Here is a 27991-nt window from a genome sequence, read left to right as displayed (position 1 = left end):
TTAATAAACGTACATCTGTTTTAGCAGCCCTGCTTCATTATATTATTTTTTTCATCGTAACTACATATTTAGTTCGACTATTATTGTGAAAGGGTTCGCCGGATGTGCTTTGACGTGTCGTCGTCTGGTGACAGCTGGGAGGAAAAGCGCAGCTAGTAAACATCACGAAAAAACAGGATCCGCCGGACAAACAGCGGCTCCCGACCGTCGCCCTCTGCTCGCCCGAAGCCGTCGGCGTCCCCGCGTGTCCCCGCCGCCGGTCCCGGCTGTGGTAGCCGCCGCCAGTCCGCCTTAAAGCAGCAGCAGCAGCGCCGGGGCGTCAGCCAGCTAGCCCGCTAGCCTAGCCTTACACCGCAGCCAGACACACACACACACACAGACATGATAGCGCTCATCAACAAGCTGCTGGACTGGTTCAAGGCGCTCTTCTGGAAGGAGGAGATGGAGCTCACCCTGGTGGGGCTGCAGTACTCCGGGAAGACCACCTTCGTCAACGTGATAGCGGTAAGACCCGTGCAGAGGCCGCTGCTCCATTGTTGGTGGTGGTGAGGTCAGCCCGGGCTGGAGGTCGCTGCTCCGGGGCTGGGACACCGCACATGTGCCGCCCTGCAGCGGGGAGCTCGGCCCCAGCTGGAGCTTAAGCTTCCACAGGCTTTTACTGCTCTATATTTCAGTGTCATCACGTGACTACAGCCCCCACTCTCATTGAGTAACTGTATTCACCAAATCAATGAGTGGATCTGCCACAGTTTTTCTCCAGCTAAATGCAGAAAAAAAACAGAGGTGATCATTTTCGGCCCAAAAAATGAAAGGGAAAAGATCAGCACTCACCTTGGCTCCATGTCATTGACAGCTACAAATCAAGCCAGAAATCTTGGTGTAATTATTGACTCAGACCTGAACTTCAACAGCCATCTAAAGTTTATCACTAAATCTGCCTACTACCACCTGAAAAACATTGCTAGAATTAAGAGGATTCTCTCTAAACAAGACATGGAAAAACGTATTCATGCATTCATTTTCAGTAGGTTGGATTATTGCAATGGCATCTTTACAGGCCTTAACAAGAAATCTATCAGGCAGCTGCAGCTGATCCAGAACGCTGCCGCCAGAGTCCTTACAAACACCAGGAAACTGGACCACATTACACCGGTCATGAAATCACTACACTGGCTTCCAGTGAGTCAAAGGATAGAGTTTAAAATCTTACTGCTGGTCTACAAAGACCTGAATGGTCTTGGACCAAAATACATGGTTGATCTGTTAGTTCCTATGAAGCTCCCAGACCCCTGAGGTTCATCTGGATCTGGTTTGTTGTGGTTCCAGAACCAGAACCAAGCAAGGTGAGGCAGCGTTCAGTTATTCTGCTCCTCACCGGTGGAACAAACTTCCTGTAGACCTGAGGTCTGCTCCAACTGTCAGCTCCTTTAAATCAGGCCTAAAAACATTACTGTTTACTGAAGCGTACTCTTAAATTAAATACTCACCTGCTGTACTCTACTGCCCTTATTTTTTTAACAACTTGTGCTTTTTATTATTTTACCTCTTTTCTCATAATTTTAGCATTATATTTGTTATTTACTGTTTAATTATGTCTTGCCGCTTTGAATGTCGATGTAAAGCACTTTGAGTTACCTTGTGTTGAATTGTGCTATATAATAAACTTGCCTTGCCTTGGTGGTGAGGTCAGCCCGGGCTTGAGGTCGCTGCTCCAGGTCTAGGAGACTGCACATTACCTGTCCTGCAGCAGTGATGTCAGCCCCAGCTGGAGCTTAAGCTTTCACAGGCTTTTACTGCTCTGCTGTTCAGCAGCGCGTCTTAGAGGACAGAGACAGATACTGGACTCCAGCATGTTTTGGGATTTAAAGTTAAAGACTCTCCCAGATTGCAAAGATGTAAGAACCAAAACTCACTCAGCCAGCAGCAGAAGAACAACTAAACTTCCCTTTTTACAGTCCAAACCTACACTTGCACTGTACCCTTTTGCTATTCAGCATTTGGACAGGCAGCCTTCTCGATTAAAGCTGTCACACAATGGAACACAATCCCAGACGACATAAAAACCTGTGACTTTAAAGCTAATATAAAAAAAAACATTTAAAACTCTCACTTTCATGGGGTTCCCCATGGGGCTGAGAGAGTGTGTGTGTGTGTGTGTGTGTGTGTGTGTGTGTGTGTGTGTGTGTGTGTGTGTGTGTGTGTGTGTGTGTGTGTGTGTGTGTGTGTGTCTTCATGTCATCCCATGATTTATTGCTACAGTATATGTTATGCCCCTGAATAATGTTTTTATGGGTGCTGTTTGATAATAACCTTGAATAATGTTTGATGTTTTTTATCTGTGATGTATTTATTTGTACCAAGGGACTGCAGATGCAAATTAGCCTAAGGCTAACTCTGGTGCAATGCATCAAATGTTTACATTTATGTTTTTAATTGCACATGGTCCCTCTCAAATAAAATTTAAGTAAGTACTCAACATCACAAAACGTATTCCACTGCAAATTTTCACCCAATTCATGCTGTGTTCGGTCATTTCTCTAGTCACAAGACCTTGACACAACAAGGCATATCCAGCATATCTCAGAAAACATACAATCTCTTGTTTTCCTTTTTGCATACTTCCTGACGTCATGTGGATTTGTGACCTGCCTATTGATTCTGTTTGCTGGGAAGATACCAGCGATGACTTGGGTATTCCTGAGATATGGCCTCATGCAATAGATAACCACAGCTCAGTAAGTGTTCCACATGGGGGCGCTAGCGCACAAACTGCAGAGGTCAGCTAGTAACAAACCTCAAATTGTTATCTTATACATCCAGTAAAGCTGGGCATACACTGCAATATTTTAAATAGTTTGATTCAGCCCCATCTCACACTGCACGACTAGATCGCTGAGTTCAAAAGTTCGCAGCCCACGATTTATGGTCTCACACTGTATGACCCGATGCTCTGATGCAACCCGTCCGCTCACACTATACGATCATAATCCTCATGTCGGACTTCTGTGTACTGGAAATGCAACGACAAAAAGAAGTGGAAGAGGAGGAACCCCGAAGTGGGAGACACCGAAGATGCTCAGCAAAAACAAACGCGCTGCCTTAAGCCTGAATTATGGTTCCGCGTTAAATCGACGGCGTAACCGTATGGTGCGGGTTGCTGCGTACCCTACGCCGTAGGATCTGCGTTGGTGTAACGCGGAACCATAAATCAGCCTTTAGCAATTTGTGCCATTCTGTGTGGCGATAAATGAAAAAAGATTAGACAACGTCGTGATTGGACAAGGAATTGGCTGGGCAGACGTGGGAAATGCAGTCTTTTTTTTCTGCTATTAAAACATGATTTGTAATTTGAATTTGCAACACTTTAAACTACAAATAATAGTTTTTGACGTGCCATCAGAGATTGCGCATGCTCTCTGCGAAAGGATGAGGCAAATCGGGTCGTAGCTGCTTCAACTGTGCGATACCTTCACGAGGAGCGACCAGGATTTCAAACACGTTTGATTTTCTTGCAAGCACACGATTTGTGATCGGGAGCTCATCGTGAGGTGTTAATCTCTCGTCGTTACCCTCTCGTCGTTACCCCACGTATACTGCATGAGGCACGACCAACGATTGGGTCGAAATCCGGCCCCATCCAAAAAATAGTCGCACGACTGGAAAATCGGCTCAAAACGAGCCGACAATCGCACAGTGTATGCCCGGCTTAACATGTATGTTAGATACAGCCAGTTATATAGTTTGGTACCTGGAAAAACCTAAATGACGCAGGTGTGACTACATGCACCAGAATGACCAATGAGGACAATCCCTCTAAACATTCTTCTTCAAAAACTTCTGGAAAACTCAGTCTTGGTTCAATAAATGGTGAGATGTTGAGAAAATGGATTTCAACAGTTTTTTGCTACATGAATCCAAGCAACATCAATTTTTCCCCTGATACCTGATACCCAGCTCAAACTCACATAAATGATGTGTACTACTGACCTCGAGCGAGTGGCCCATGATTGTTGTCGTAGCATCACTCGTATTTTCCTGGGGCAGCAGGCCTTCATTCATCCGTACCTCTCCTCAACATGACTTTCTTTGGGGAATTTCACAATTTTTCTACAACACTAACTCCAGAGTTTGCTGCTACAGTTCCTCTGTCGTCCCCACTGATGTTCTTTCATCTGACGGATGCTTAAATGCTTGATATTGTCGCTTGTGTTACGTTTACCGGTAGTCGTTCCACCTCTGGAGCCCGAAGCCTTTGATGTTGAGCGTTCCAGCATAAAAAGAACGGCATATCGCCAATGCCACACGCCTTGCAGAGTCCGAGAGCTCACATCTCCATTAGCCAGGACGTTTCCAAGCAGTAGAGCATCACTTCCTGTTCTGGCCTTTAGAGCAACAAAGTCCGTTTATAAGAGTTAAGATGGAACATGGGTGAAAATACTTGCAGATGCTGGTAGCTTTATATTTGATAGACTGCAAGTATTTCTGATGCTGGTACCAGAGTCAGAGCAATTATCTAAAAGTGGATTATTCTCTCAGACAGAGACGATGAGTTCATTTATGTATTTACTGCGTTCCGTCTTAATTTCCTGTGAGCTGGTAAAATATAAACTTAATTTCACACCTTTGCTGTAATCTCCCACACGTTGCCTTTCCTTTGATGCCAGATTAATTCAAGGATGATTTAAGCAGTTATGTCGTTGTAGAGCAGGAATTTCAAGCTTCGCTAGCAAGGGTTCATGTCGTCCAACTATAAATATCCTGCCTGCACTACTTTACATTTGTACAGTTAACATAAATATAATGTTCTTGTTCTGGTACAGAGACGCAGGATCAGCTCAGCTCACGTTCAGCTTGCAGGCGACTTTCACTGGCGGAGCGACAGCCGTGTTCAATGTACCAGCGTCCAGCAGAGTCTTTCATTAACATCTGTTTACCTGTTTATTTATTCATACGTTAGCAGCTATCACTTCCACCCGTAGCGTGATGGTTCAGGTGGAGATCAGGATGGTTCAGCCTCCCATTTTATTTTAGATTTGCACCAAATTTTAAACACAGCTGAATGAGAACAGCCAGCATTTTCTTTCATCACTTCGGGCCAGTTCAAAGGTAATCTGATCGGATTTAGGTTATCGGATTGGATCAAAGCTTGAAAATGGGTTGTTCAAAAGGGAAAGAAGGATTCTGAAATCGGATTAGATCATGTAATCCAATCCTAGTTTTAATCTGGATCAAACCTTCAGTTTGTGTTGTTCAAAACTTTCCAGTAGGATTTGGATAACTTTGATCCAAAAAAACAGGATTATCCTGATCCCAACAGGGGGTAGGATTTCAAGGTGGATTTCAGGAGGAAAATGTCGAAAAACTTTAAAATTGGTCAAATAATACAACATTTGTATCATTTAGTGTAAATACTTTTATTCATATTTTGCACTTGACTTGTTTAACCGTTACAGTGATGAAGTAGATAAAGTAAACATAGGCTACCAATTAAGCCTTTCAGTATAGTAAAGTAAAAATAAAATAAAGAATTATCTTGTCACCATGAAATAATCCCCCAAACAGATTTCAATAACAAACAAAAATAATATATTCAATTTTTCTGTAATTCATCACTGTATATTAATATCAAAGAAACAATCATCAGAGATGAACCTGTCAAAAATAATTTCTAACTATTGCATCCCTTACTACACGTCCAGTCAGTCCCTCATTCTGACAGAACCAGAGGTTGGTCTGGTTCTTCAACAGGCTCAGGTGCATCAGAAACGTCATCACAGAGAAGGGTTGTCCCATTTAGAGCACTGGTAATCCGGATTTGGTCATCTTGAAAACTGTGTATCTGGATCAGGGTGATCCAATCCAATGTTGCTTTGAAAAACCGGCATGAAACTAAGACGGATTACCTGATCCTGGATAGCATAAAATAGGATTTCCAAATACGGATCACTTTGATCCAGATTAAATTTTTTGAACAACTGGCCCTTCATGTTAACTTAGATTCTTGGAAGAGTTTTATAATCCTGTCCGTTGTCTCAGGAAATAGCGCTCTTGTTGGGTCGTCCGTCAGTCAGCCGGCTGCAACAGGTCCTCCACATCCTCCAACTCATTTGCATATTTGAACTTGTATAGGTATTTTTTTCTCTACAAAACAAAGCAGAATGAGCATGTTCCATCTTCTGTGTTTGAAGTTTTCTCCTGACGCCATTAAAACTACGTCTCACTAACTGTTGCGGGTCGGTCAGTTGAGGCAGGTGCTGCCACGTCTGTGTCGGGGAGTTTTCAGCTTGTTAATTGGAGTAGGAGCTGGTTCTGGTGGTTCCGGTGGTTCACCGTTGTCCTTTTTAAAGTTTTAATAATGTGTTGGACATTAAAACACTGTTTTAGTGTGAATAATCTTAGTTTTGATTGCTTAATGCAAACCGGGAACGTAACGCATCTTAACTCTTCCTCTTCAAAACAAATGATTATTCTGGTTCCTCTGAATTCAGTTTTCATTGGTACCAACAAGAAGAAGCTGCCTCTAGAGATCAATCAGAGGAGGGAAGCTGGACGAGCGTTAGTGGATGACCGATGTAAACACCCCTTGATCCAAGTTTTATTCTTTGGTTCTGCTGCCGTCTTGGTTGTTCTCAACGGGGGCTCATGTGGTCAGCACCTGCAGCGTGTTGGGATTGGTCTGGTACGGTCCGTACCGGTAGATTGCTGTGAATGAGAGGGATACCAGACCCAGGGACGGGTGAGGCTCGTCAGGCCAACGATGTCTGAGCGTTACAGATAAAACTGCTGTCACTCATTCGTAAATACAGTTATCAGCATGTTCTACATCATATGCACTTTTATAAAGAGTGTTCTTTTGTGAGCAGTGTGATCTGTGACTTTACTGCAGAGTCACACAAAAGTGAAGTGGTGTGTTGGTCCCACGGGTCCCACGTTTCCTTCTGCTGTCCTCTGTGACCCGCGGTTTCGTGGCGGTTTAGTGTTGCCGTGTCAGGACCATCGTTTTGAGCTGGGACATAATCCTCTAAGGTTTTAGTTTAGTTTGATATAACTTGTGTATGGGGCAGCTCTTGTCCAGCTACTTCTGCACATCACAGGATGTGGGTCGGGTTTCCCCCACTCAAGTGTCCCGTGTTTCTGTTTTGTCTGCACCATAAACTGCCAGGATGCTTCACTTCTGCCTTTTTTAATTTTTTCAACCCAGCAATGTTATATTTTGATGTTTGTGGAGGGGTTCAAAACCGTCGGGATCTGCATGCACAGTTCATCCCACAGGCCCGGTTCCCGTTGATGAGAATATGTGTTTAAAATGAACATCTTTGTTTTGACGGGACTTTTTTTTTTTGAATTCATGCCTGGTTTCCTGTTTTTTCAGCCGTCAACAACAGTTTTACTTTGTGGTTTAATGTCAGCTGATTTCTATTGAGACAGAGAGTCAAGCAGAGTTCTTCTTACGCTGTTTTTATTGTTCTGTATTTTAACTTCCTCTTTGCTGCGTCTCAGCTGCTGCAACATCTCCACTAGTTTAGTCATCTGAACGTCCCGACGCTGGCGTTTTCCTGCTTCCCCCCCAGCGCCTCCCGTTTTATAGCTCGTAGTTCCAGCTCTTTTTACGTGGAACTCGTGCTGACGGTTTCACGGCTGCATGTGTTACCACGACTGACCGCTAGTTTTAGTTGATCCGTGCACAAAGGTTTAAAAAATGAAACGCTGTCATGATGCATGGATGCAGAATGTTTTAAACAGGGTTGCTACAAAACTACAAAAATGGGGGGGGGGGCTTTCTTTCACGGTGCAAGTTTGAAAAAAAGCAAGGTTTACCTTGGACCCACACATGCGCTTGAGCGGACTGCTGTGAGCTCTTTAGAGAGCAGAGAAAACATGCGAAAGAAACTAAAACCCAAATATCTTAGACATTTATGACCAGAACTGGATAAAACTCCCCACAAGTCACCGCTGCCGGCAGTCGCTCCGTCTACATTCACGGTAATCCCTGGAGTATAGTACCATGCCGAGAAAGTTAGAAGGGCTCCCGCTCTTTTTGATGATGTCATAGGGAGCTGATGTTCTCAGCACCCTGGAAACTGTGTATTTTGTGAATACTACAGCGTTTACTCTTCCATGCGTGGGCCTCTGGTCATGTCTGAGATGATCAATCAAAACGGCACCGTAGATGGTTCAGAAGAACGAGACTGGAGCGGACCTGCGCTGAGCTGGACGCCCGTCTGAAAGAGTTCACGTTCAACCGTCTGTGTGTGTTTGTGTTTCAGTCTGGCCAGTTCAGCGAGGACATGATTCCCACGGTGGGCTTCAACATGAGGAAGATCACGAAGGGCAACGTCACCATCAAGGTCGGTAGATCCGCTCCCTCGACGTCCAATAAAGTAACTAACAACGAGCTTTCTCTAAGTAATTTATTGTTCTCTTGTGTTGAACTCTGGACAGCTGTGGGACATCGGGGGTCAGCCTCGCTTCAGGAGCATGTGGGAGCGTTACTGTCGAGGGGTCAGCGCCATCGTGTAAGTCCTGGTTCCCTAAATGCAGTCAGTGGGTCACTGCTGCACCTCTGCTGGTCCAAACACAGCTGGAGATCAAAGGGACATGTACCACGCCCCTGGCGTCCAGCTGGTGCTTAAACACGTCCATGCAGGGGGCAGATGACAGAGATCCCTTATTATTATTATTATTATTATTATTATTATTATTATTATTATTATTCAGTGAAACATGATGCATGATACACCTGTAGTGGGGTACCTAAATGGGAGATAAGAGTTCTCAAATATGCAGAATGTTCTGATCCAGCTGAGCTTGGTGCTGTTATTCCCTGCTGTTGCAGATACATGGTGGACGCCGCAGATCCAGAGAAGATCGAGGCCTCCAAGAACGAACTCCACAACCTGCTGGACAAGCCGCAGCTGCAGGGCATTCCCGTAAGAACCCGAACCGCCTGGTTCTGATCTGAACCGGCCACACGCTCCGACAGAGCCGGGGGGTTCTGACAGAACCCAAGCATTAAAAGTTAGCGGGGCGGAGCTGCGTGAGTGAAGCAGCGGCCCCGACTCTGGACAAGAAACACACAATGTTTCAGCTTTACTTGAGATCAACTATCAGGATTATTGATCAGTATGCTTCACAAAAACCCAGAATTTAATTTGTTTTTTTAATCTGTTAATCCCCTGAGAAGTTTGAGTTCTTGTTGTATAAATTTAGAGGAAAAGTAAAACAACATTCAGGTCTAAAACGTGAAGCTGTCATCAGCTGATCAGAAGCTTTAGTGCTGGCCGTAACGTGTTCTGTAACATTTACTGGGCCGCCTGTTTTGCTCCCCCGGCCTTCACATAGGATCTCCGTCGTGGCGATCCTCTCAGGTTGGAGCTTCGTTGGGAAGAGTTGTGGCTTACACACCATTTAAATCAAACGCTGTAGTTTGATTAGTTCTCCTCAGGTCCAACGATTTTAGGACGACGTTTAAAGCCCCCAACAGTAAAGAGTATTTAGATATGGAAATACTCCATCAGGATGGTGGTGATGTGGTGTTGATAAACTGTGTGTGTGTGTGCAGGTTTTGGTTCTGGGGAATAAGAGGGATCTCCCAGGAGCTCTGGATGAGAAGGAGCTCATCGAGAGGATGTAAGTCTGCGCTGACTCACAATTGTGACTCGCTCCTGCTGTCTGAGGCCGCTCACGTCTGCCTCTCAATGTTTCAGGAACCTGTCGGCCATTCAGGACAGAGAGATCTGCTGCTACTCCATCTCCTGCAAGGAGAAAGACAACATCGGTACTTCACACACTCTCTCCATGCACTCCCATGACGTTGAGCTCAGGGCCCTGTCAGTTTTTATGAGAAAACAGGTCAAATGTAGTTTCTGAGGACCTGCAGAAAGTCTGGAGGATTAAGGCAGCAACTCCAGAAAAGGCCAGTTTTCTTCCATCACTTCAGGTGACCGTGACATACTTCTGAGAGACATCTCCTCAGGAGTTGGCTGTGAGGACAGTCGGAGGGCTGCAGTCACAGAGGTGGAGGTTTGGGGTGGGTTCGTGAAGATGCAGCCCACCTCCTCCTCAGTGAGTCCCAGAATCACGTGTTTACCGCCAGAAACATCAATGCAGCTGCAGATCGTAATCTGTCATGTTGGCGCGGTTTGCAAAGGCGGGTTGATTTCTGGAACGAATCAGAATCATGTTTATTTGGCCAAGTCAGGTCAAACAAGACAGGGAATTTGAATCGGTTATTTTCGCTCACTTTACAGTAAATATACAAATTGCAGCTCTTATATACATATATACAATTTTTTTTTTTAAAGTGAAAGGTGCAGCAGTATAAGGTAGACATGGTTTTTGAAAGGTGCATTGTTACAGCATATGATTGTGGTTGTTATTATTATTATTAGTGCTCAGTTCCAGAGTAACCAGCTTTTCCCTCAACTTCATGACTGCTTTTAAAGTTGCCTTCAACAAACCGCCTGAACAGGAACTGGGCCAATGCAGTCGGTCTTTGTTTGACCTTTACAGCTGCATGATAGCAGATTCATCACCGGCCTCCTCATCTGCTTGTCGTCAAAAATATTTCCATATAAAACTATTTGTAAAGTTTTCCACCAAAAAGGTGGAAGTCATCCAGAAGTCCAACTTTTCCTAGTAGTTCAGAGTTGTGACGGCAGACTTGGTATTAATCCCGTTCCAAGTTCTAATCTGTTATTTATTTAATTATTAGCGTCAGCTGAAATATTGATCTATTTTTAAAAACAACCCCAGTAAAAACTACCACCAGAACCAGTGGGGTGGAAAATACGCTTGGGTTGAAATGAGTCTTGAAATAAGGCCCTGGTGGACGCACAAGGAAGCTCCGCCCTCTATGATGTCATAGAGAGCCGACGTTAGAGAAAACCTCCAGCAGGGAGGCTGAAGTGCCTGTAAATACACGGGAAACTGTAATGGCCAGTAGCCGGCCACTTTAAATGTCACTGTACACACACACACACACACACACACACACACACACACACACACACTGCTGACGCCACGCTTCTGTCTCTGCAGACATCACCCTCCAGTGGTTGATCCAACACTCCAAGACTAAGAGGAGTTCCTGAGGAATGACGCGACCAACACACAACGGCCAAGTCCCCCAACTCTGACCCCTCCCCCCCAAAACTAACACCCATCCCACCCCCCACCCGCACCCGAGGATGCACCGATACCTGCAGCTTTAGCTCGAACATGATGGAAAACCAAATTAAAGACGCTCTCTGATTGGCCACCACAAAAGTCTGCGTTGGCGCTGAGGTGGAGGAGAAAACGGAGCAGAGCTGACAACGTCCCGCCTCCTGGAGAGGTCGGAGGGCATTCTGGGTGGAGCTGCTGACACCCACGCGTCTTATCCTGCAACCATGCCTCCACAGTTACAGCGGTGGCGTTGCGGTCGCGTCCTGAGGTTCGGGGAAGGTGTCATCAGCTCCTCCCGGAGGAAACGCGTTACCAACCCGTGTTGAGTCTTGACGAGAGCTCGTGGCCGTGACCGATGGATCGGCGAGGTTCTGCTGGGCTCGCCGGTGGAACCGTCGGCCCGCTGCAGCAGACGTATCGGTGCATCCTCACTCATCCACTCAACAGGACGTCAGCTCGTCTTCTCACACCATCATGTCTTCGTGGATTTGTAATCATCACTACAACCCGCTCCGACGAGAGGAGGGACGCTTTAACTTCCACTAACGATTGCGAAGACACCCATGATGCATCATCAGCCAGTCAGCTGACGCCTGTTGCGTGGATCTGTCCCATGATCCTCCTCTCCCACCCCGTCACAACCTGTCATCATTTCTCCTCCCTGGCTTTTTATTCATCCCTCTCTACCTCCGCATCACGCACCCCTCCATCATCGCACATTTTTATCCTCCTCAGAATCTCCTCTTCCTCTTTCGTCTGTTCTTCTTCTCCTGTTTCCTGTTTCCCTTCCCTCATCTCTTATTTTTGATGTCTGTTCTCCCCTCCCCTGATGCCAAGCCCCGCCCCTCGCCGTCTCTTTCTCCTGCCGAGCGAGGGATTAAAAACCTTTTTATTGCACTGTTGATTTTGGTTTTGTAAGATATTAATAATGAGAATAATGTTAATAATCTTGGTATTGTGACATAACCTGATCTGTCCAGACTCGAGGAGGTGGTACTTTAACAGAAGGACAATGTTACCGTTTCTGTTCATATTTCTGTAATAAGCTTTTTATTTGTGTTTGTTTTATATTGTTGTTTTTTATTGTTGTTTTTTGACTTCATAAGTCTACTTTGGTTATCTAACCAGAGTTCAGTGTTTTGTGCTCTGAGCTGTCTGCTGATTGGACCAGGGGTGTCATGTGACCTCATGCAACTTTTGCATCATGTTGGGAAAACTAAAGCCTTGTAACCGCATGTTACATTTTTAATTTAAAGTTGATTAATTTAAAGTATTCCCTGCATTTGTTTTTCTTCTTTTTTTCACTATTCATGGCACTAAATTCCTCTAAACTGTCTTAAATCTGGACTGTACCGCTAAACAGGATAACGGACCCATTTAAACCCAAACACTTGGATCTTAATCTTTGGGAATCTGAAGAAAATGTTAAATTCTCCATAAACTAGTAACAGTGTGGCGCTGGGGGGGCCGCCTGCCCCCCAAACCAAAGCTGCCGTTACCAGATGCGACTTTCCTACTGCATGCACTAATGTGACACGACTTCCTGTTGCTGCTGGAGGGTTATGATTGACTCTTTCTGTCACACTAATTAAACACGTGACGCTCCTCGTTAGCAGTTAGTTGTTACTTATTCTCTAAATAATTTAAACCAAAAATACCTTGGTCTTCAAATTGAATAAATGCATATTGTCATGCTTTCCCCAGGTTATTAAATAATGCCGCTTCATTGCTCAACACTCAAACTTTATTGAAACGTTCCCCAGAACTTTAAAAGAACTCGCTTCTGATCCAAAGAGACGTTTGGAAAGTTTTGAAGTTGTGAAGTTGTTCCTGAAGTAGCGTCGTATAATCTGAACAAATCGCTCCAACCAATCACTGACGGGGGGTGGGTCATGATGGGGGGGCGTGTTCTCGGGGAACAGAGAAGGGATGGGCTAACTGAGTTTTGTTCCCCAATATATCAACGATGGGACGTCACCCAGAAATCTTTGAACCATTTTTAAACTAGAAAACATTTGGTAGGAAATTCGTAAATGTGTTGGTTCTTTAAAATTTTAATTTATAATGGTCAACAAGAAATAATCTCAGTGACGCTGAGAGGTGCACATTTAGTCCCAGAGGTCTGATCATCTTGACTTCTGTAAAACCTTCCAGCCATGAGATGCAGCACGAAGTGAAGCTCATCAGCAACATTCAGGTGTCAGCGGGCCGGTTTCACACCGCTTTTATCTTTTCATCTGTCTGGTTTGGTCACAGTCAGCTGGTCCAGGTCACGTCCTGGTCCTGGCAGCAGCCAATGAGAGCTCAGAGCAGACGGGAAGCAGCCGCTCGCGTCTGTGCGTGGTTCGGCGGTCGGACCGCCAGAGGGCCACGTGGGAGATCGTTTCTGCTTCACACCAACGGGGGGAACCAGGTTTATCTATGTTTGTTGAAGCCGCTCTACGTAGGAATACCACTACTGACCGAAAGAAGGTTCACGAGTCAGCCCGGCGTAAGACACCCAAGTGCACTTCAAGTGGGAGAAAGTGGCATCAGCAGACGTGCCGGACCGTCCCCACTCAGCGCAGTATTAGAATCGGCTGTTTCTCAACGAGCGTTAATCATGTGCTCAGAGGTGGTTTTGATACGTAGGATCTTTAAAACTCGGATCCTCTTCCAAACCCTATCAGGCTCTAGCTGCTGCTCTAGATTATACAGGATACTCTGGACAATAAATCCCAGCATGCACTTCAGTCAGCTAGTGGCGACGGTGGGCGGCAGTTGGCTACCTCCAGACACGACATGACCTGAGATTCTTTCATTCACGCCGTCTACAACGCGATCGCACCTCGTCTGTCTCAGAGGCAAGTTTGTGTTGGTTGTTCAAACAAAATAACAGAAGGAATGATGTGACTTTAGTCTCAAAAAAACAGATGGTTAAAGGAGAATGGACCACCGGTGAAACCAGGGACATATCGTGCTCATAAGTGACGGACAAATGGCTGGTTGGTGCCGAGGCTGACCTTCCTATCTGCAGCTGGAATGTCGTACTCATGACGTTCCTCAGACCTCGTACCGTAAAAGTGAGGCTGCATCGACTCCGGTCCACTCCGGCTCCAAAGCACAGTTTCACAACCAAACCAGCCTCCGTCCTTCTTAGCATATCACATCGCTCTTTGACTGAACGTTAGCGAGCAGAAATGACCTGAAACTCTGCTGGAGGTTAGCTGCTCATGAGGCGTTCCTGCACGTGCCGGCGGTTTGGTCACCTGCTGGTCGCCGTTTCTTCTCCGCAGCGTCATTTACGGCATCTCTGTCTGTGTAGTAACTTCCTGCGATGGTCAGACGGTGGGGGCTGGGCACGGCAGGGAAGGACGCGTAGTGACAGAAGCGTGGAAGTGCACTGGTGCACGTGCATCATCGGTTTAGCCTGTCCGCATTAGACCGCATTTAGAAACTGACGCTGGGTCTGCAGCGACCGGGATCGCGACCGGCTTCAGTCGTTCCACAAACACGAGACTGAGTAAGAAGGAGATTCGCAATGTATCCCAGAGTAGTCGTCAAGGTCTCAAATAATAGGAGGTCCGACCCACGAGGCCGTCCCCCTAGAAGACTGAACCCCCAACAATGTTAGATAAACTCTAAATCCTTGTAAAAGACCAAAACCAAACTTGCATGAGAAGCTCAAGGAGACTTCATCTCAAGTCAGAGTTTCCTCAGCTGGGAACCTTTTGAGACCCACCAGCCTCGTAGAGCATGTTGGAACAGGTCAGACCAGGTCAGACCAGGTCAGAGCTGGTCAGAGCTGGTCAGAGCTGGTCAGAGCTGGTCTTCTCAGATACGCCTGATAGCAGCCGTTGGTGTTCTGGGTCCTGAAGGTGTGAAGCGGGGACGGTCTCCTGTACTGGCAGCTGAGGGCAGGGACCTGATGAACTGAGGGCATCTTAGGTGCGTCTTTGGCCTTAATCCAGTGTGTGAACCCGAGTGTTGACTTGAAGAAGGGCAGCGTTAAGTACACATCATGAAATGTATTTAAACGTGCAATAAAGTAGTGAAAGTACCAACATTGTGCTGAAACAAGGGTCGGAGCAGTTCTCGTGGAAGACGGTCTTGTAGAAATCTGTGATCCTACTTGTTCAAGCTGTAACTGCAGAACGGGTCAAACGGTTCACGGTCGTCCTGGTTGTGGAGCTAAAAACGAGCTTTTGCTTGATCCTGGCGACAAACGTCATCCCGTCTGCAAAGTCTGGGAACAGACGTCCGGGTCTGAACGTGAGCCGGCGATGGCGTATCGCTCGGTTCCCAGGTCACTTCAGCGCTCCGGGCTTTGGTCCGTCAGTCCTGCAGGTATTCGTGTCGTTTCTGAGACCGTCAGCGGGAAGATGTCCAGTATTTTGAGCTCCTCCACTGTTGGGGAGATTAAATAACTGCAGGGTTCTCATTTAGACAAAGATCCCAAAAACTGAAGCAAAGTCCACGTAACACTGTGGATTTATTCAGAATGAAGCGTCGGCCCGGGTTTGACCCGATGACAGATTAAAGTTTTGGTCCTGAATGCGTTTCCTGCCGCTGTTTCTGGCAGGATGAACGCGCGGCGGCAGCCTGTCGGTTTGGATCCATTTGTACATCACTGATTGAGTTGGTTTCATGTGTTTTATTAGAACATGCTCGTGTATGATACTAATTAAATGCTCTGGAGAAACAATGTGTGGTGGTCTTCATTTCATCGGTTGTGTCGGGGGCACCGGCCCAAACTAATCCAGCTGCTGCTTTTGTCTCGAGTAAACTAATATAAAGTTAAGTAACAATATATTACCAGAGTAAAGTCATAGTTTTACAATAAAAGAAGCCATAAATCAAATGAAATAAATAAAGATGTGAAGTTTCTTAGGTTGAACATCAGGTGAGGAAGAACTTGGTCTTCAGGGTTTTTAACTGTCATGTTGTGCTGAATGATGTTTGCTTTGTGTTACTTTATTTAAACAAATGTACACCTTTATTCTTGTGAGTTTAGTTTTTAAAGCTTACACATTTATTGTCTAAATTGAAGTCTTTATTCTTATAATTTCAGAGCTTTATATACATGTATTTGTATGTTTGAGGTCGGCATCACCGCCTGAAAAGCCACAAACTGATTTTTTTTCGTGGTTGCCATGACAACCTTTAAGCTGAGGAGCTCCTCTCTAAGCTTCACCGTGGGGCTGAACCGAGTGGATCCGTTTTTTTTTTTTTTTTTTTTTGCTTCGTCTTGCCATGATCTCTCACACATCACTCATAGGCCCAGTGACTTGCCTGTCACACCTGGCCGGCCCAATGACAGGCTACAGAGGCCCAAGAGTCCCACCCATTCATGTACTAGACCCCCCCTCGTCCAATCACCTTTAATGATGAGCAATCGTTATGAGCAATGTTCCCTCTAATCTGTCATGTATCTGGGCGTACACACAAGCTCCCTGAGCAAACTCAGGACGACTGTGAGCAACATCAGATATGCACGCTTTATTTTTAAGTATCTCATTACACTTAAAACAAGACTCATCACTGGAAAAAACAACAATCTTCACCTGTTTCAAGTAAATTTTCACTTGAAATTAGTAGAAAAATCTGCCAGTGGAACAAGATTTATCTTCTCATTACAAGCTAAAAAGACACAGACAAGCAAAATGGAGAAAAAACAAAAAGGGGGTGCTGAAATGTTGAGAGAGAGAAAAAAAAAGCACTCTCTCATGATGCTGCTACCAGCAAAAACATTGTAACCATGTTTGCTGCGGAGGCCGGCCTGGCCTCCGGGACTTCAGCAGCTGAACTTCAGCTGTGCCTGCGGGTCCGTCTCAGCAGCAGGTGATGATGTCGTCGGAGGAGGAGGAAGAGGAGGAGGAGGGTGAGGGTGAGGGTGAAAGTGAGGCTCCCGCTGCCATGGTGGGACAGGAGCAGGAGATAGGTGGTGGTGATGGCAGGTGTGTGCTAGCCTAACATGCTGTGGATAAACACTTAATTGCACCGTTAACACCGTTAATTGTCTATTAACGTTACTTGACATAATCGCAAAATCTGCATAGTTTGGTGTGTTAGCCTACAAAATCAAGTTATATAAAGTATTGGAAAATAACTATATTCATATGATTAATTAATAGTTGCTTTTTGTACTATTTTATACTTGAAGTGGTTTGAGCATAGAGATATGCTAGTTTCACAATTTTTAACCTATAATTACATCCCCCAAATCATGTCACCAGAGTTTTAGTGTTTTAAGTATCAACATGCACCTTTCTTCTGCCCACAGTCCTATTTGTTCATGAAGGACATTGATCTAACAACATACCAAATATGCTTTGCATATTTTTTTCAGTCAGTGTTTATGGTTTAATGACTGTTTCACATTATGCAGTTAAAACTAATAAAACACTGATTAACTACTGTTACAATAAAACATCTGCATTTATATTTAGGGGGGTCTCCAGAAGTCCTACAATACAATAATATCATATAATATACATATGTCTTTACACAATATTTTTGTGATATTAAATAGATTGCAATATGCTGCAATTTCTCTGCAAATTATTTATCAAAATGAAAACTTTAACAATAAGGCTATGTCTGTTCATCTGTTTTCATTTTCATTGATGCACAGTTGTCAAACAAACCTATGCTTATTATAACTCGTGAAAAACTGAACTGTTTGTGTTAAATACAGTAAGAAAAAGTTAATTTCATGTTTAGTAAAATATCAATTGTTAAGTATAGTAGTGTTAATAAGGGCTTGTGTGTTTACGGGGCGAGTTGGCACAGTATATGCGTGCGATATGTAGTGGGCCAGTCTGGACCAAAAAGTCCAGGGCCGAATTTTTGTCCCAGTCCAGGCCTGATCCAGGGTCAGGTTTCTGTACGGTTGCTTTGAGCTGCAGGTTCAGGGGTCGGACAGCAGGGGGCAGCACACACAAGCGCAGACCTTTTTCTCCATCCTGCTTGCTCCTTGGGCCTCGGTGTTGTGCCCCGTGGCTGTGATGGTGAGTGTTTGTCAGGTCAGCTTCTGGGCCACATTCACCCAGATTTGAGCCTTCTGCAACAGCTGACCAGCCCCAGACCACGTAACACATCAGGGGGGCGGCGTTGGAAGACGTCACTGATTACCAACATGTTGAGTGAAGATGCAGAGAGAAGGACCCGTCGAGGATCACCTGCCTCCTTGATTCTGGTTGTGACTTCCAACACCTGATGGATCCACTGGAGGCTCCACCGAGACCCTGAGCCCAGGGAGATGGACAGACCCACAGGTACTTCATCTCACTGGTGCCGGTCCTTCCTCAAGGAGCCCCAGACCTCCGTCCACTCAGATCTAAGCGTCACTGACGGCGGGAGAACATGGGCCTGTGGACTGGGTGACTGTGGACGCAAAACCAGTTTCTCCAGTTAGACTGAGACTGGACTCAATAATGGCTACATTCAATCAGTAACATCAGCAGCTTTTCACCATCTATAAAAGCACCAGAATCAAAAGTCTCGTGTCCAAACCAGATGTAAACTGTACAGTTTACGCAGGACCTCCAGAGTCCTGACCAGAACCTGGAAACACCACCATGTTAGTTCAGTCCTCGGGTTTGTGCACTGGCTTCCTGTTGCTCAGAGCTGTGGCTTATTGTCTTATTAACATGTTTGACTCGATCAATCAGTCAATTTGTCAAATTTGCAGTCAGGCTATGCGTTGTGACGCGTGCACATATTGCACACGCCGAGCAGGCGTGTTGGTTTGGGGGACTCATCAAACTGAAAGTGGATGAGGGACATCAGTTCCCCTCCACTAGTGAAGACAAAGATGTTCCCCAACCTGAACTTCGTATTCTGACATCACCGCGTGTTACACGTTGCTCTGTGGAGTCTTTTTCAGTTGTAAACAGGATTAAATCCATCAGCAGAGCTTCAACGCTCACAGAGAGACTGAACAACATCATGTTTGAAAAAGAGCTTGTGGAGAAACTGATGAAATAATAAACGCGTTTCAGGCCATGCCCTCGCCGCCTGGCCCTTTAAAGGGGACCTATTATGAAAAACACATTTTCTCTTGCTTTAACATATATAAAGTGGTCTCTCCTCAGCCTGCCAACTCAGAGAAGGAGGAAAGCAACCAAATTCTGCAGTGTCTGTACAGCCGCCCGGATGAGCCGTCCAGTGTGATGTGGATCTACGAGATGTTCAGATTCTGCTCCCGTCGTTACGTAACCAAAGTGCAAACCACGACAACATAAAACAACTATAAAACCGTGTAACTGCATGCTATCAAGCTCTCTGTCCATCTCCCTCCAGCAGCTGCCACTTTATTGAGGTTTTTGTAGTGAAATGAGGAGGTATCATAGAGATAACTTCTCATTTCAACTAACTGGATCAGCCGTTCCTCATCCATGACCGTTTCCTACAGCGCTTTCAACCGGCTTTCAACGCGAGCGACAATAAGAAAATAGAAGCAGGGCGTCCGATAAATGTCCAGCTCCAAACGCCACGCCGTTTTGAGCAATGGAATTGATTTTGTCGCTGACGCTCGCTCGCATCACATAAAGCCTGAATTATGGTTCCGCGTTAAATCGACGCAGAGCCTATGGCGTAGGGTACGCAGTAGGCTCTGCGTTGGTGTAACGCGGAACCATAAATCAGCCTTAACTCTACCGGCCGGAGCGTCCACCATTTTTTCGTAGCGGTGTATCGTGTCATTCAGGCAGCCAATCAGCACAGTACCTCATTATCATAGCCTCCCCACCCACTCAGAATCCTGCATAGATAATGAGGTTGGAAATGGTAAAGATAAAGACATGGCCCAGAGGCTGAATTTCTAATTTATATAGAAAAAACAATTAAAAGCTTGTTTTTAAGACATTCAAGTCCTGTTTAAAATAGACCTTATGGCGCTTTTCCACTAGTACCTATTCAGCCCGACACGGCTCGTCACGCCTTGTCCCGGCTCCACCCGCTTTGTCCTCGTTTGTTTTTCTACAGCCAGGTGAGAAGTGGGCGGGTTGGGGTGAAGCGGCTGTGACGTACTCGATTGCACAACCTCTTTGTTTGTGTCGGCGCTGATGAGAAATCAGCTGGAGCCGCGAGCGGCTGAGAAGAAAACAGAGCGCCTGTGGATCTGATCGTTCCTTATCGCCCGTCTACATCCCTTTTTTAATTCTCTCGTCAGCCACCAGGTTTATGAACATCTGCACCTCAGAGTTGGATCACCAAACAGACGTTTGCGCTTTATAATAAAATTGCTGCGAGTCGCTCTCGCACTGACTCCCGCTTCCTGATTCAAACGTCTGACGGCCCCGCCCCCCGACCAATCAGCTGCCTGTAATATGATGACGTCAGAAATAGTCCCGGCTCAGCCCGGTTAGAACCTCGGCAGAAAACATACAGAAAAAGTATCTGCTTGGCACGGCTCCACCCGCCTCAGCCCGTAGTGGAAAAGCGCAAGACGGGGGTGTGGTGAGTAGAAGCGCGCTGAGTAGGTACTAGTGGAAAAGGGCCATTAGATGCCCTAATAGGTCCCCTTTAAAGCCTCACCTCTCCTCTCCTGCGTCACCTCTCCTTGCCTCGCCGTCACCGTTGAGTCTTACAGCCTGATTTCGAGCTGAGGTGGAGACTAGGCCTGTATTGAAAAAAATCAATTTTCAGATTCTAAATCGATTCGTATGTCTAAATATCGATTTTTTTTTTCATCATTACAACTTTTGGTATTTTTTTGTTTATGCCCAAAAAAGTAAGGTTTTGTTGGACATAATGTTTTTTCCTTTAAAAGTCTTTAAAGGTATTAAAACATTAACGTTTTCACTTATAATTGCATAAATTGTCTATATTTCATTACTTTATATTCTGTTTTGGGGTTACATGGAAAAAATTTAAACGGAATGTGTTAAAAAATAAAACCGATTTAATCCGTTTGCTACCCTGGATCTGTTTGGCAATTCTGCCCCATGATGTTTCTGAGCAGCATTCTGGGAGGTGATTGGTCCTTACAGCATCCTCAGCTGCCAATACTTGCTGTTGAATCTCAATATAATACTAGTATTAATATTTTGCATAACTACACATTCATATCATTCATGCAACAGCTCAAAAAACAGTTTTAATAACACTAACCCAAATCGATATCGGAATTGAATCGGGTCAAATCTTGATAATCGATTCTGAATCTTAAGAATCGGAATCGAATCGATTCTTGACATTTGAATCGATCCCCAGCCCTGGTGGAGACTCGGTTCCTCTGTATAGAAGTTCCCAGTGAACTCTGAGTTGGTCTTCCGCGTGAACGTTACGAAGGGGGCTGAGACTCGATCCAGCTATCGCTACGTTTTATGAACTGTGAGCAGAATGACATCCGACTTCTCAGTAGTCTGTAACCTTCAACGCCCCCCTCAGACGTGGGTTTGCCAGTTCCTTCCAGGTGAAGGAGAACAATCCGTCCCCAGCCCATCACCTGCAGAATGAATCAGAACCACCAGCAACCTGAGAGACCTGCATCTCCAACTGTTACAGGGAAATCTCTGCGTTTGTCACTATATCCGTCCGTCCGTAACTACATTCAGCCTTCCATCTGTCGTGTCCGTTTTCTCTTACTTTAACATGCAGTGGAAATGTATTCATAAGGAGTGATATGCTATAAATTCAAGTACCTCGATGTTTAACGAGGAACTGCATTATCACGGAGGTCGGTTTGGATATTTCAGCACCTACGACTTCTGGGCCTGGTTGAGGAGTCTGCTCGACCCGGGCCGTATTTCCTGCCGGGGGGAAGTTGTGCTGCATCACAGCAGCAGCTCGTGTACCACTGAGGGTTTTATTTAGGCCGGATAAGTGACAGTTTAGTGGAGAGAAAGAGGAGACTAAAGCTCGGCTTTCTCATCGATTCAAAAGCGGACGGACAAAACCAGAAAGAGCAGAGAGGCTGAAAGGAGGAGAGGACCGCTCGTTTGGTCGTTCGGCTGTGACGTGATCGCACTGACAAAAAACTGCGGTCAGGCAGCGTCCATCCTCCGCTCTCCGCCACGTCCACCAGCGAGGACACCTCCTCTTTCACAGTCTGATGTGTGTGTGTGTGTGTGTGTGTGTGTGTGTGTGTGTGTGTGTGTGTGTGTGTGTGTGTGTGTGTGAGAGGACTTTTATACCGAACAAAACAAAGATGCAGGCCTCAGTGTTTCCTGTCTTCAGTACAAGGTGGTCCCACCAGTGTGTGTGTGTGTGTGTGTGTGTGTGTGTGTGTGTGTGTGTGTGTGTGTGTGTGTGTGTGTGTGTGTGTGTGTGTGTGTGTGTGTGTGTGTGTGTGTGTGTGTGTGTGTGCGTGTGTGTGTGTGTGTGTGTGTGTGTGTGTGTGTGTGTGTGTGTGTGTGTGTGTGTGTGTGCGTGTGTGCGTGTGTGTGTGCGTGTTCATTTGCTCTGAATGAGAGTCAACTTCACTCTTCATCGGGACCCCGTGCTTGTTGTCGTGACAACAGTATCCCTCCTCCTCCCCCTTTTCCCTCTTTTCCTCATCAGTTTTTCCCACAGAACAAAACCAACATTGTACTCCTCCTTGTGTGCACGCATGTTTGTGTGTGTGTGTGTGTGTGTGTGTGTGTGTGTGCACACAACACATTCAGGTCAGATTAGTTTGCGTTCATTGAGCTTCTATGACACACACACACACACACACACACACACACACATGCACACGCACGCTACTTCATGTCACGGTTCCACCAGGTGAGGGTGGGTATCTCACAATTGTTAAAGTGATTACACAAGAAAGTGAAAAAAGAAAGAAAGTAATGATTTGATCTGTTGAAAAATTGAAGGTGTAGCAGAGAGAGCACTGGGGAGTTCAACTGATCTGCTGATGTCTAATGCAGGTAACACAGGTGAACTCTAGGAAGAAACGCTCCTTCACTGCAACGTCCAGGAGCGTCCGTTGCAGAGTTGCCCCGCGGCAGAGTTGCTCCATGGCAGGTTCTGACCAGTGATGGTGGACCAGCCGAGAGGCGGTTTGTTGATGAGGGTGATCCGGGCGACGCATCATTCTAACGCCCGTCGTCTTGACTGATTGAACAGTTCGACCCCCCTCTGTTGTGACTATAGGCGTGGGGTTAAAATGACCTGGAGACCTACGGCGGTTTGTGATAATCATGGAGGACGTCTGTGATGTTCGTGGCGTCCGAATGGACCGTGTCTGTGATTTGTAAAGTAAAAATTCACCTCTCCTATTTCATCCAACGCTGAGGTCACGTGACCATTTCAATCCCGTCTGAATTCTCAGTAATTCAGTGACGTGCAGCTGGATCCCTCTCATTGTCTTTCCTGCCTTTTTCACGGTGTGTTTGTAACTGCGGTTCACAGCGTGATATAATATTACAAGCCTATATCCAGCCCACGTGGCGTGTCGATGCTTTTAGACGATGAACTTATAGAAATTAATCAACATTAAGCTTCACACGGAGACCTGGGGACTACGGGCCGGTTCTGGATGGACGGGCAAGAAGTCCGGATCAGCAGAAGAAGGACAACGAGATGAAGACGTGTGGCTGCGTCACGCTGTAAAGAAACGTTTTACCTTCGAGCTCAAACCAATGAGAGCTCTGGTTACGTTTACTGTTACCGTGGCAACTTAAAACATAGGTCCATACACCAATTTCCAATTTTGTCCAAATGTGACGTGTCGTCAGTGACATCCAAGTATTGAGTCTCTGATCGGATGCTTTAACTGATTCTTTTAATTTAATGCTAAAATGAAGGTAGTTGTTTAATAAAAAGGGATCAGCGTCTGTAGGTAAACGGACCTCATCACCCAGCTGACTGTGCAGAGCTAAATACAGTCGTGTCAGAACCACCCAGGTCCAGAGGTTGATGTAGTCCAGATGGATGAAGCACCGGGTCATGTGAGCCGTTGGTTTCTGAAGAGTTTTGAAGCCTGTTTTCCTTCATCAGACGTTTCTAGTTGGTCTCGAATTGTGGGGGTGTTCAATGCTTCGTGTCGTCATGATTGATGTCCCTCCTGACTCATGCAGTTAGGGGCATGCTCTTTTGATTGAGGGCTGGGATAGCCGTGGTCTGCTGTCATCCCTTGAGCTACCTAGCGTTTATCTCTGTCTTGACTTTGTCGTGAATAAAGACCCTACAGAGAACAGGGATTTTTATTTTAAAGATACCATTTTTTGCTGTTAATTGTAACGGAGTGACTATTTGCACCAGGGTACAAATAGCAAGCCCCCACCAGCTGAGCTATTCACACCCTGTTGACATATGAAAACAAATGTGTTGCCCATGCGCATGTGCACCACTCTAGAATTGGAACCATGTCAAACAATAGAGCCAGAAAAACGTCTGCTCTCACGCTTTTGTATGAACAGTTTTTGCTCTTATGTCATTGTAAGATATTTTGAAGAGATTAAACGAAGTTTATCAAAAGTGGTGTGAATACCTATCAATCACTGTTGAGCTGCTTGTAGGTTTGAAGCCATTCCATGTGGCATTACATGGGGTATTTAACCTACTGTACAATAGCATACATTGATATTGGTAGCAGGGTGTAAATAGCCTACGCATCAGTACTTGCACCCGGGTGTAAATAGCCTAAGCCTAATTGTAATGAGAGACCGAAACAACCAGGTTGGCCTTGAAGGCTGCAGGCAGAGCTACCCAGAGCACGCAAACCGGTCCGTGTCTGGATCATCAAGTTCTGTTTCCTCCAGTGGAAGCCACGTTCACAACCTTCACAAACTGAGCCGGACCACATCCAACAAGATATCCTGAAACGAGAACTAGCCATGGTCTCCTGGGACCTCGCCCCCCACCCGGCGGCGCCTCGGGCAGCACTCGTTTCAGATGTTGTTTCAGTAGCAACATCTGAAACGAGAATGTTTGGACGGATTTGATCAGAATGAATGTCAAGTAGTATAATTTAGCATAAACTGAGCTCAAATAAGCAATTTTTCTGTGACCAGATCAAGACCTTTTAAGCCGATTTGTTCTACCGTTTGCAACAGTGCAGTACGAAGGAAAAGATGCTCCAAAAGCCCTGCTCCCTAGGAACCGCTGTCCAACAGGGCTGAGATACGCTGAAGATCCATAGTGGGGTCAGAGGGGGGTCGTCCAGCTCTTCAGAGGCCGGGACTCTAACCTGCGTCAGCTGCATGAAGACTGTGGTATCTGAACACATCTGCACAGCCCAGGGTCTAGACCTCTGGAGAAAAATAATCCTTGCTCCCATCATCGTTTTTCTGCCTAAATAAAGGTGAGGTGAGTGAGGTGTCCATTGTGTCCAGCAGCAGTTTCTTTCCCCTCTCAAATGTTAAATGTTAAGTTTTGCACCATTATTGCACATTTGCATATTTGAATTTAATTTATTTCCTCCTTTGTTCCTTGTCAGATTTCAATTATATTTTAGAGAATTCCTTGAACGCGTCGAAGTACGGGGTGAATAAATGTGACTCTGACTCTGAGATCAAACCGACCCTTCACATCTCCGCCAACGCTCAGGAAACGAGACCTCCGGAGACGAAAGAGACCAGGCTTCAGCAGGAGGTGAACCCACAGGTGAAAACTAGCCGTCATGAGGTCACGAGGTGATTTTTGTAAGTGAAATATAGACAGCAGTTTTTAAGTGGACGTATTGTGACGGCGCCGTCGCTCACTCATGTTCCTGGTCGTCAGCTACGAGGTGAGCAGCAGAGTCGTGTGAAACGGCCCTCTCTCAGCGGTTCAAGTGTCTCTGGTTCGGTCTGTGAGCAGAAACCTTGCGAACATGAGCCTCCAGGATACGTGTGGGGCTCGAACCGCTGACCTTGTTACACAACCGCAGGCTGGACCTGGTTCCCATCCAGTCTGTCCCCGGGACGCTGCGGTGTGACCAATGGAGGTCTAGTCGCCTCAGTGTGTGCGTTCATTAGCGAACAGAGGCGGTCTGTTCGGGTGTTTGTGTCAGCGGGGCGAGCTCTCATCACTGCTAATGAGAACAACATCCCCAACCTCCCGAAACACTCTGTTCCTCCGCCATCAACCACCATCAAGAGGAGCGCAGATCAAATAACTCAGTAACACGAGGTTCAGCAGCAAAATCTAAAGCACCTCTGGATGTGTCTCTATTTGGTTTGTGGGCTCACCGTCAGTCAGTCTCAGTTCAGCCGCAGCAGCAGAAGAAGAAAAAAAACAAGAAAAACACAAAAAACAGTTGAAGCTCAGACTCTTTTGTAGATTTTTTTATGTTTATACTTATGCACAAATTGAAACTATGCATAAACACAGGCTGATGAAGTGTGAGGAAGTTTTTTGTGCAGTATAGTTTCATTCGACATAATTTGCTTGTGTTTTTCTTTAAAATACTTAAATGGTTTCAGTTCTGTCAAAATCATGTGATGATTTACATTTTTTTTGTATAAAGCGTGTGTGTGTTTTGGCTGCTGCATGACTGAATTTCTCCTCTGGGAGATCAATAAAGTCTACTATTCTACTATTCTATTCTATGACATCACGGACCGTATAAGAACTGGACAAGCATGTTAGGGTCTTGAGGGAAGTTCCCATCCCATCGGCAGAAAGAACAAGCCTGGTAGCTCTACGCTCACCTCAGTTACACAAGCCAGCTATTCTAGCTTAGCATTGCTAACTTACGTTACATTCATTTGAATTTGTTCATCCATCTTTGTTTCAAAGGCCACTACCAAAATGATATGAAAGGAAGACGACTGCCAGAGCAGCCGCTGAGCTCTGCCAAAGCTACCACGGCTATCCGACAGTACTAGCACAACCCAGGCTAGCCGCAGTCCGGCTTGGTGGCTTGGCCACAACAGCTGGACGGGAGTCTTCACCCCAGCCGCCAGTCGGTGGACGTCACACGCACAGAAGAAGGTCAGGAGGAGAACCTTCCCCCGAGGGCCTGGGCGGTCTGTGCAATTAACATTGTACAAGACTCTAATTTAACTCTTGTAGCTCTCACATGTCACATGTCGACTTTAATCGAGCCAGACTCTAGTGGTGGATAGAAGAACTGCGGGTCTGGATCCAGACCCTGGTGGTCAGTGGGGGAACCGCAGGTCTGGATCTTTTTAGGGTGGTCCTGTTTTATGCAGACATAAGGATTCTTGGTAAATCTGACCGTCCACAGTTTCAAGCTCACTCTTGTGAACCCATAAATGGTCGTAACTCTCAAACCAGCTGCAACAAAGCCAGTAGATGTGAGGTTTTTCTACCCCGTCTGTGGGTTTGACATCTTCCTTCCCCTCCTGTCACTCAGGAGGAGTGAAAACAGATTTACCTACTGGTCCGTCTGTAAATCTCCTTTCTGGGTTGCCAGGGCAACCACAGAAATCTAGAGGGGAAAGGGACTTGCACCGATTAGATAGTTTGAGTTTCTAAATTTACAAAACTGTGTGTGTGTGTGTGTGTGTATGTGTGAGAGAGCGAGCGAGCGAGCGAGAGAGAGAGAGAGAGAGAGAGAGAGAGAGAGAGAGAGAGAGAGAGAGAGAGAGAGAGAGAGAGAGAGAGAGAGAGAGAGAGAGAGAGAGACATTGGGCCGGTATCCCATGGCGACCGGACAGCAGCGAGGTCATTGATATGCGGAGCAGCAGCTTCACTGAAGGAAAGCCCTCAGAGAGCTCAGAGGAGACCTAGACACAGTTTCATTAGTTTCATCCAACATGTGAAGAAGGAACTAAAGTAAGTGGTAGTTTATGGAACCTTTGGTTCCTCCAGCTTCCTGTTTCTATCTGAAAGTTTGTGGGCTTCTGAGCCATTCAGACGGGAGGTGGTGGCCTACTGTCTCATTGGCCAACAGTTACCAGTGATGACGTTTCAACTTTGATGTTGATATTGTTGAACTATGACAGCGATTAGAGGGCCGATA

General features: G+C 45.9%; 1 protein-coding gene across 1 annotated transcript; it reads left to right on the top strand.

Annotated features, from left to right (window-relative positions):
* Positions 1-95: 95 nt before the first annotated feature.
* On the top strand, positions 96-15850 carry LOC133456936 (ADP-ribosylation factor-like protein 8A). Its single transcript, XM_061735654.1, has 7 exons — positions 96-504; positions 8268-8348; positions 8443-8516; positions 8837-8930; positions 9563-9630; positions 9708-9778; positions 11041-15850. Exons 1-7 carry the CDS (start codon positions 382-384, stop codon positions 11091-11093), a joined length of 564 nt encoding a protein of 187 aa, XP_061591638.1. The 5' UTR covers positions 96-381; the 3' UTR covers positions 11094-15850.
* Positions 15851-27991: the final 12141 nt, after the last annotated feature.

Source organism: Cololabis saira, chromosome 12 (genome assembly GCF_033807715.1).
Source record: "Cololabis saira isolate AMF1-May2022 chromosome 12, fColSai1.1, whole genome shotgun sequence".
In the NCBI taxonomy this organism is placed as follows: Eukaryota; Metazoa; Chordata; class Actinopteri; order Beloniformes; family Belonidae; genus Cololabis; species Cololabis saira.
This window is presented reverse-complemented; position numbering and strand designations above follow the sequence as displayed.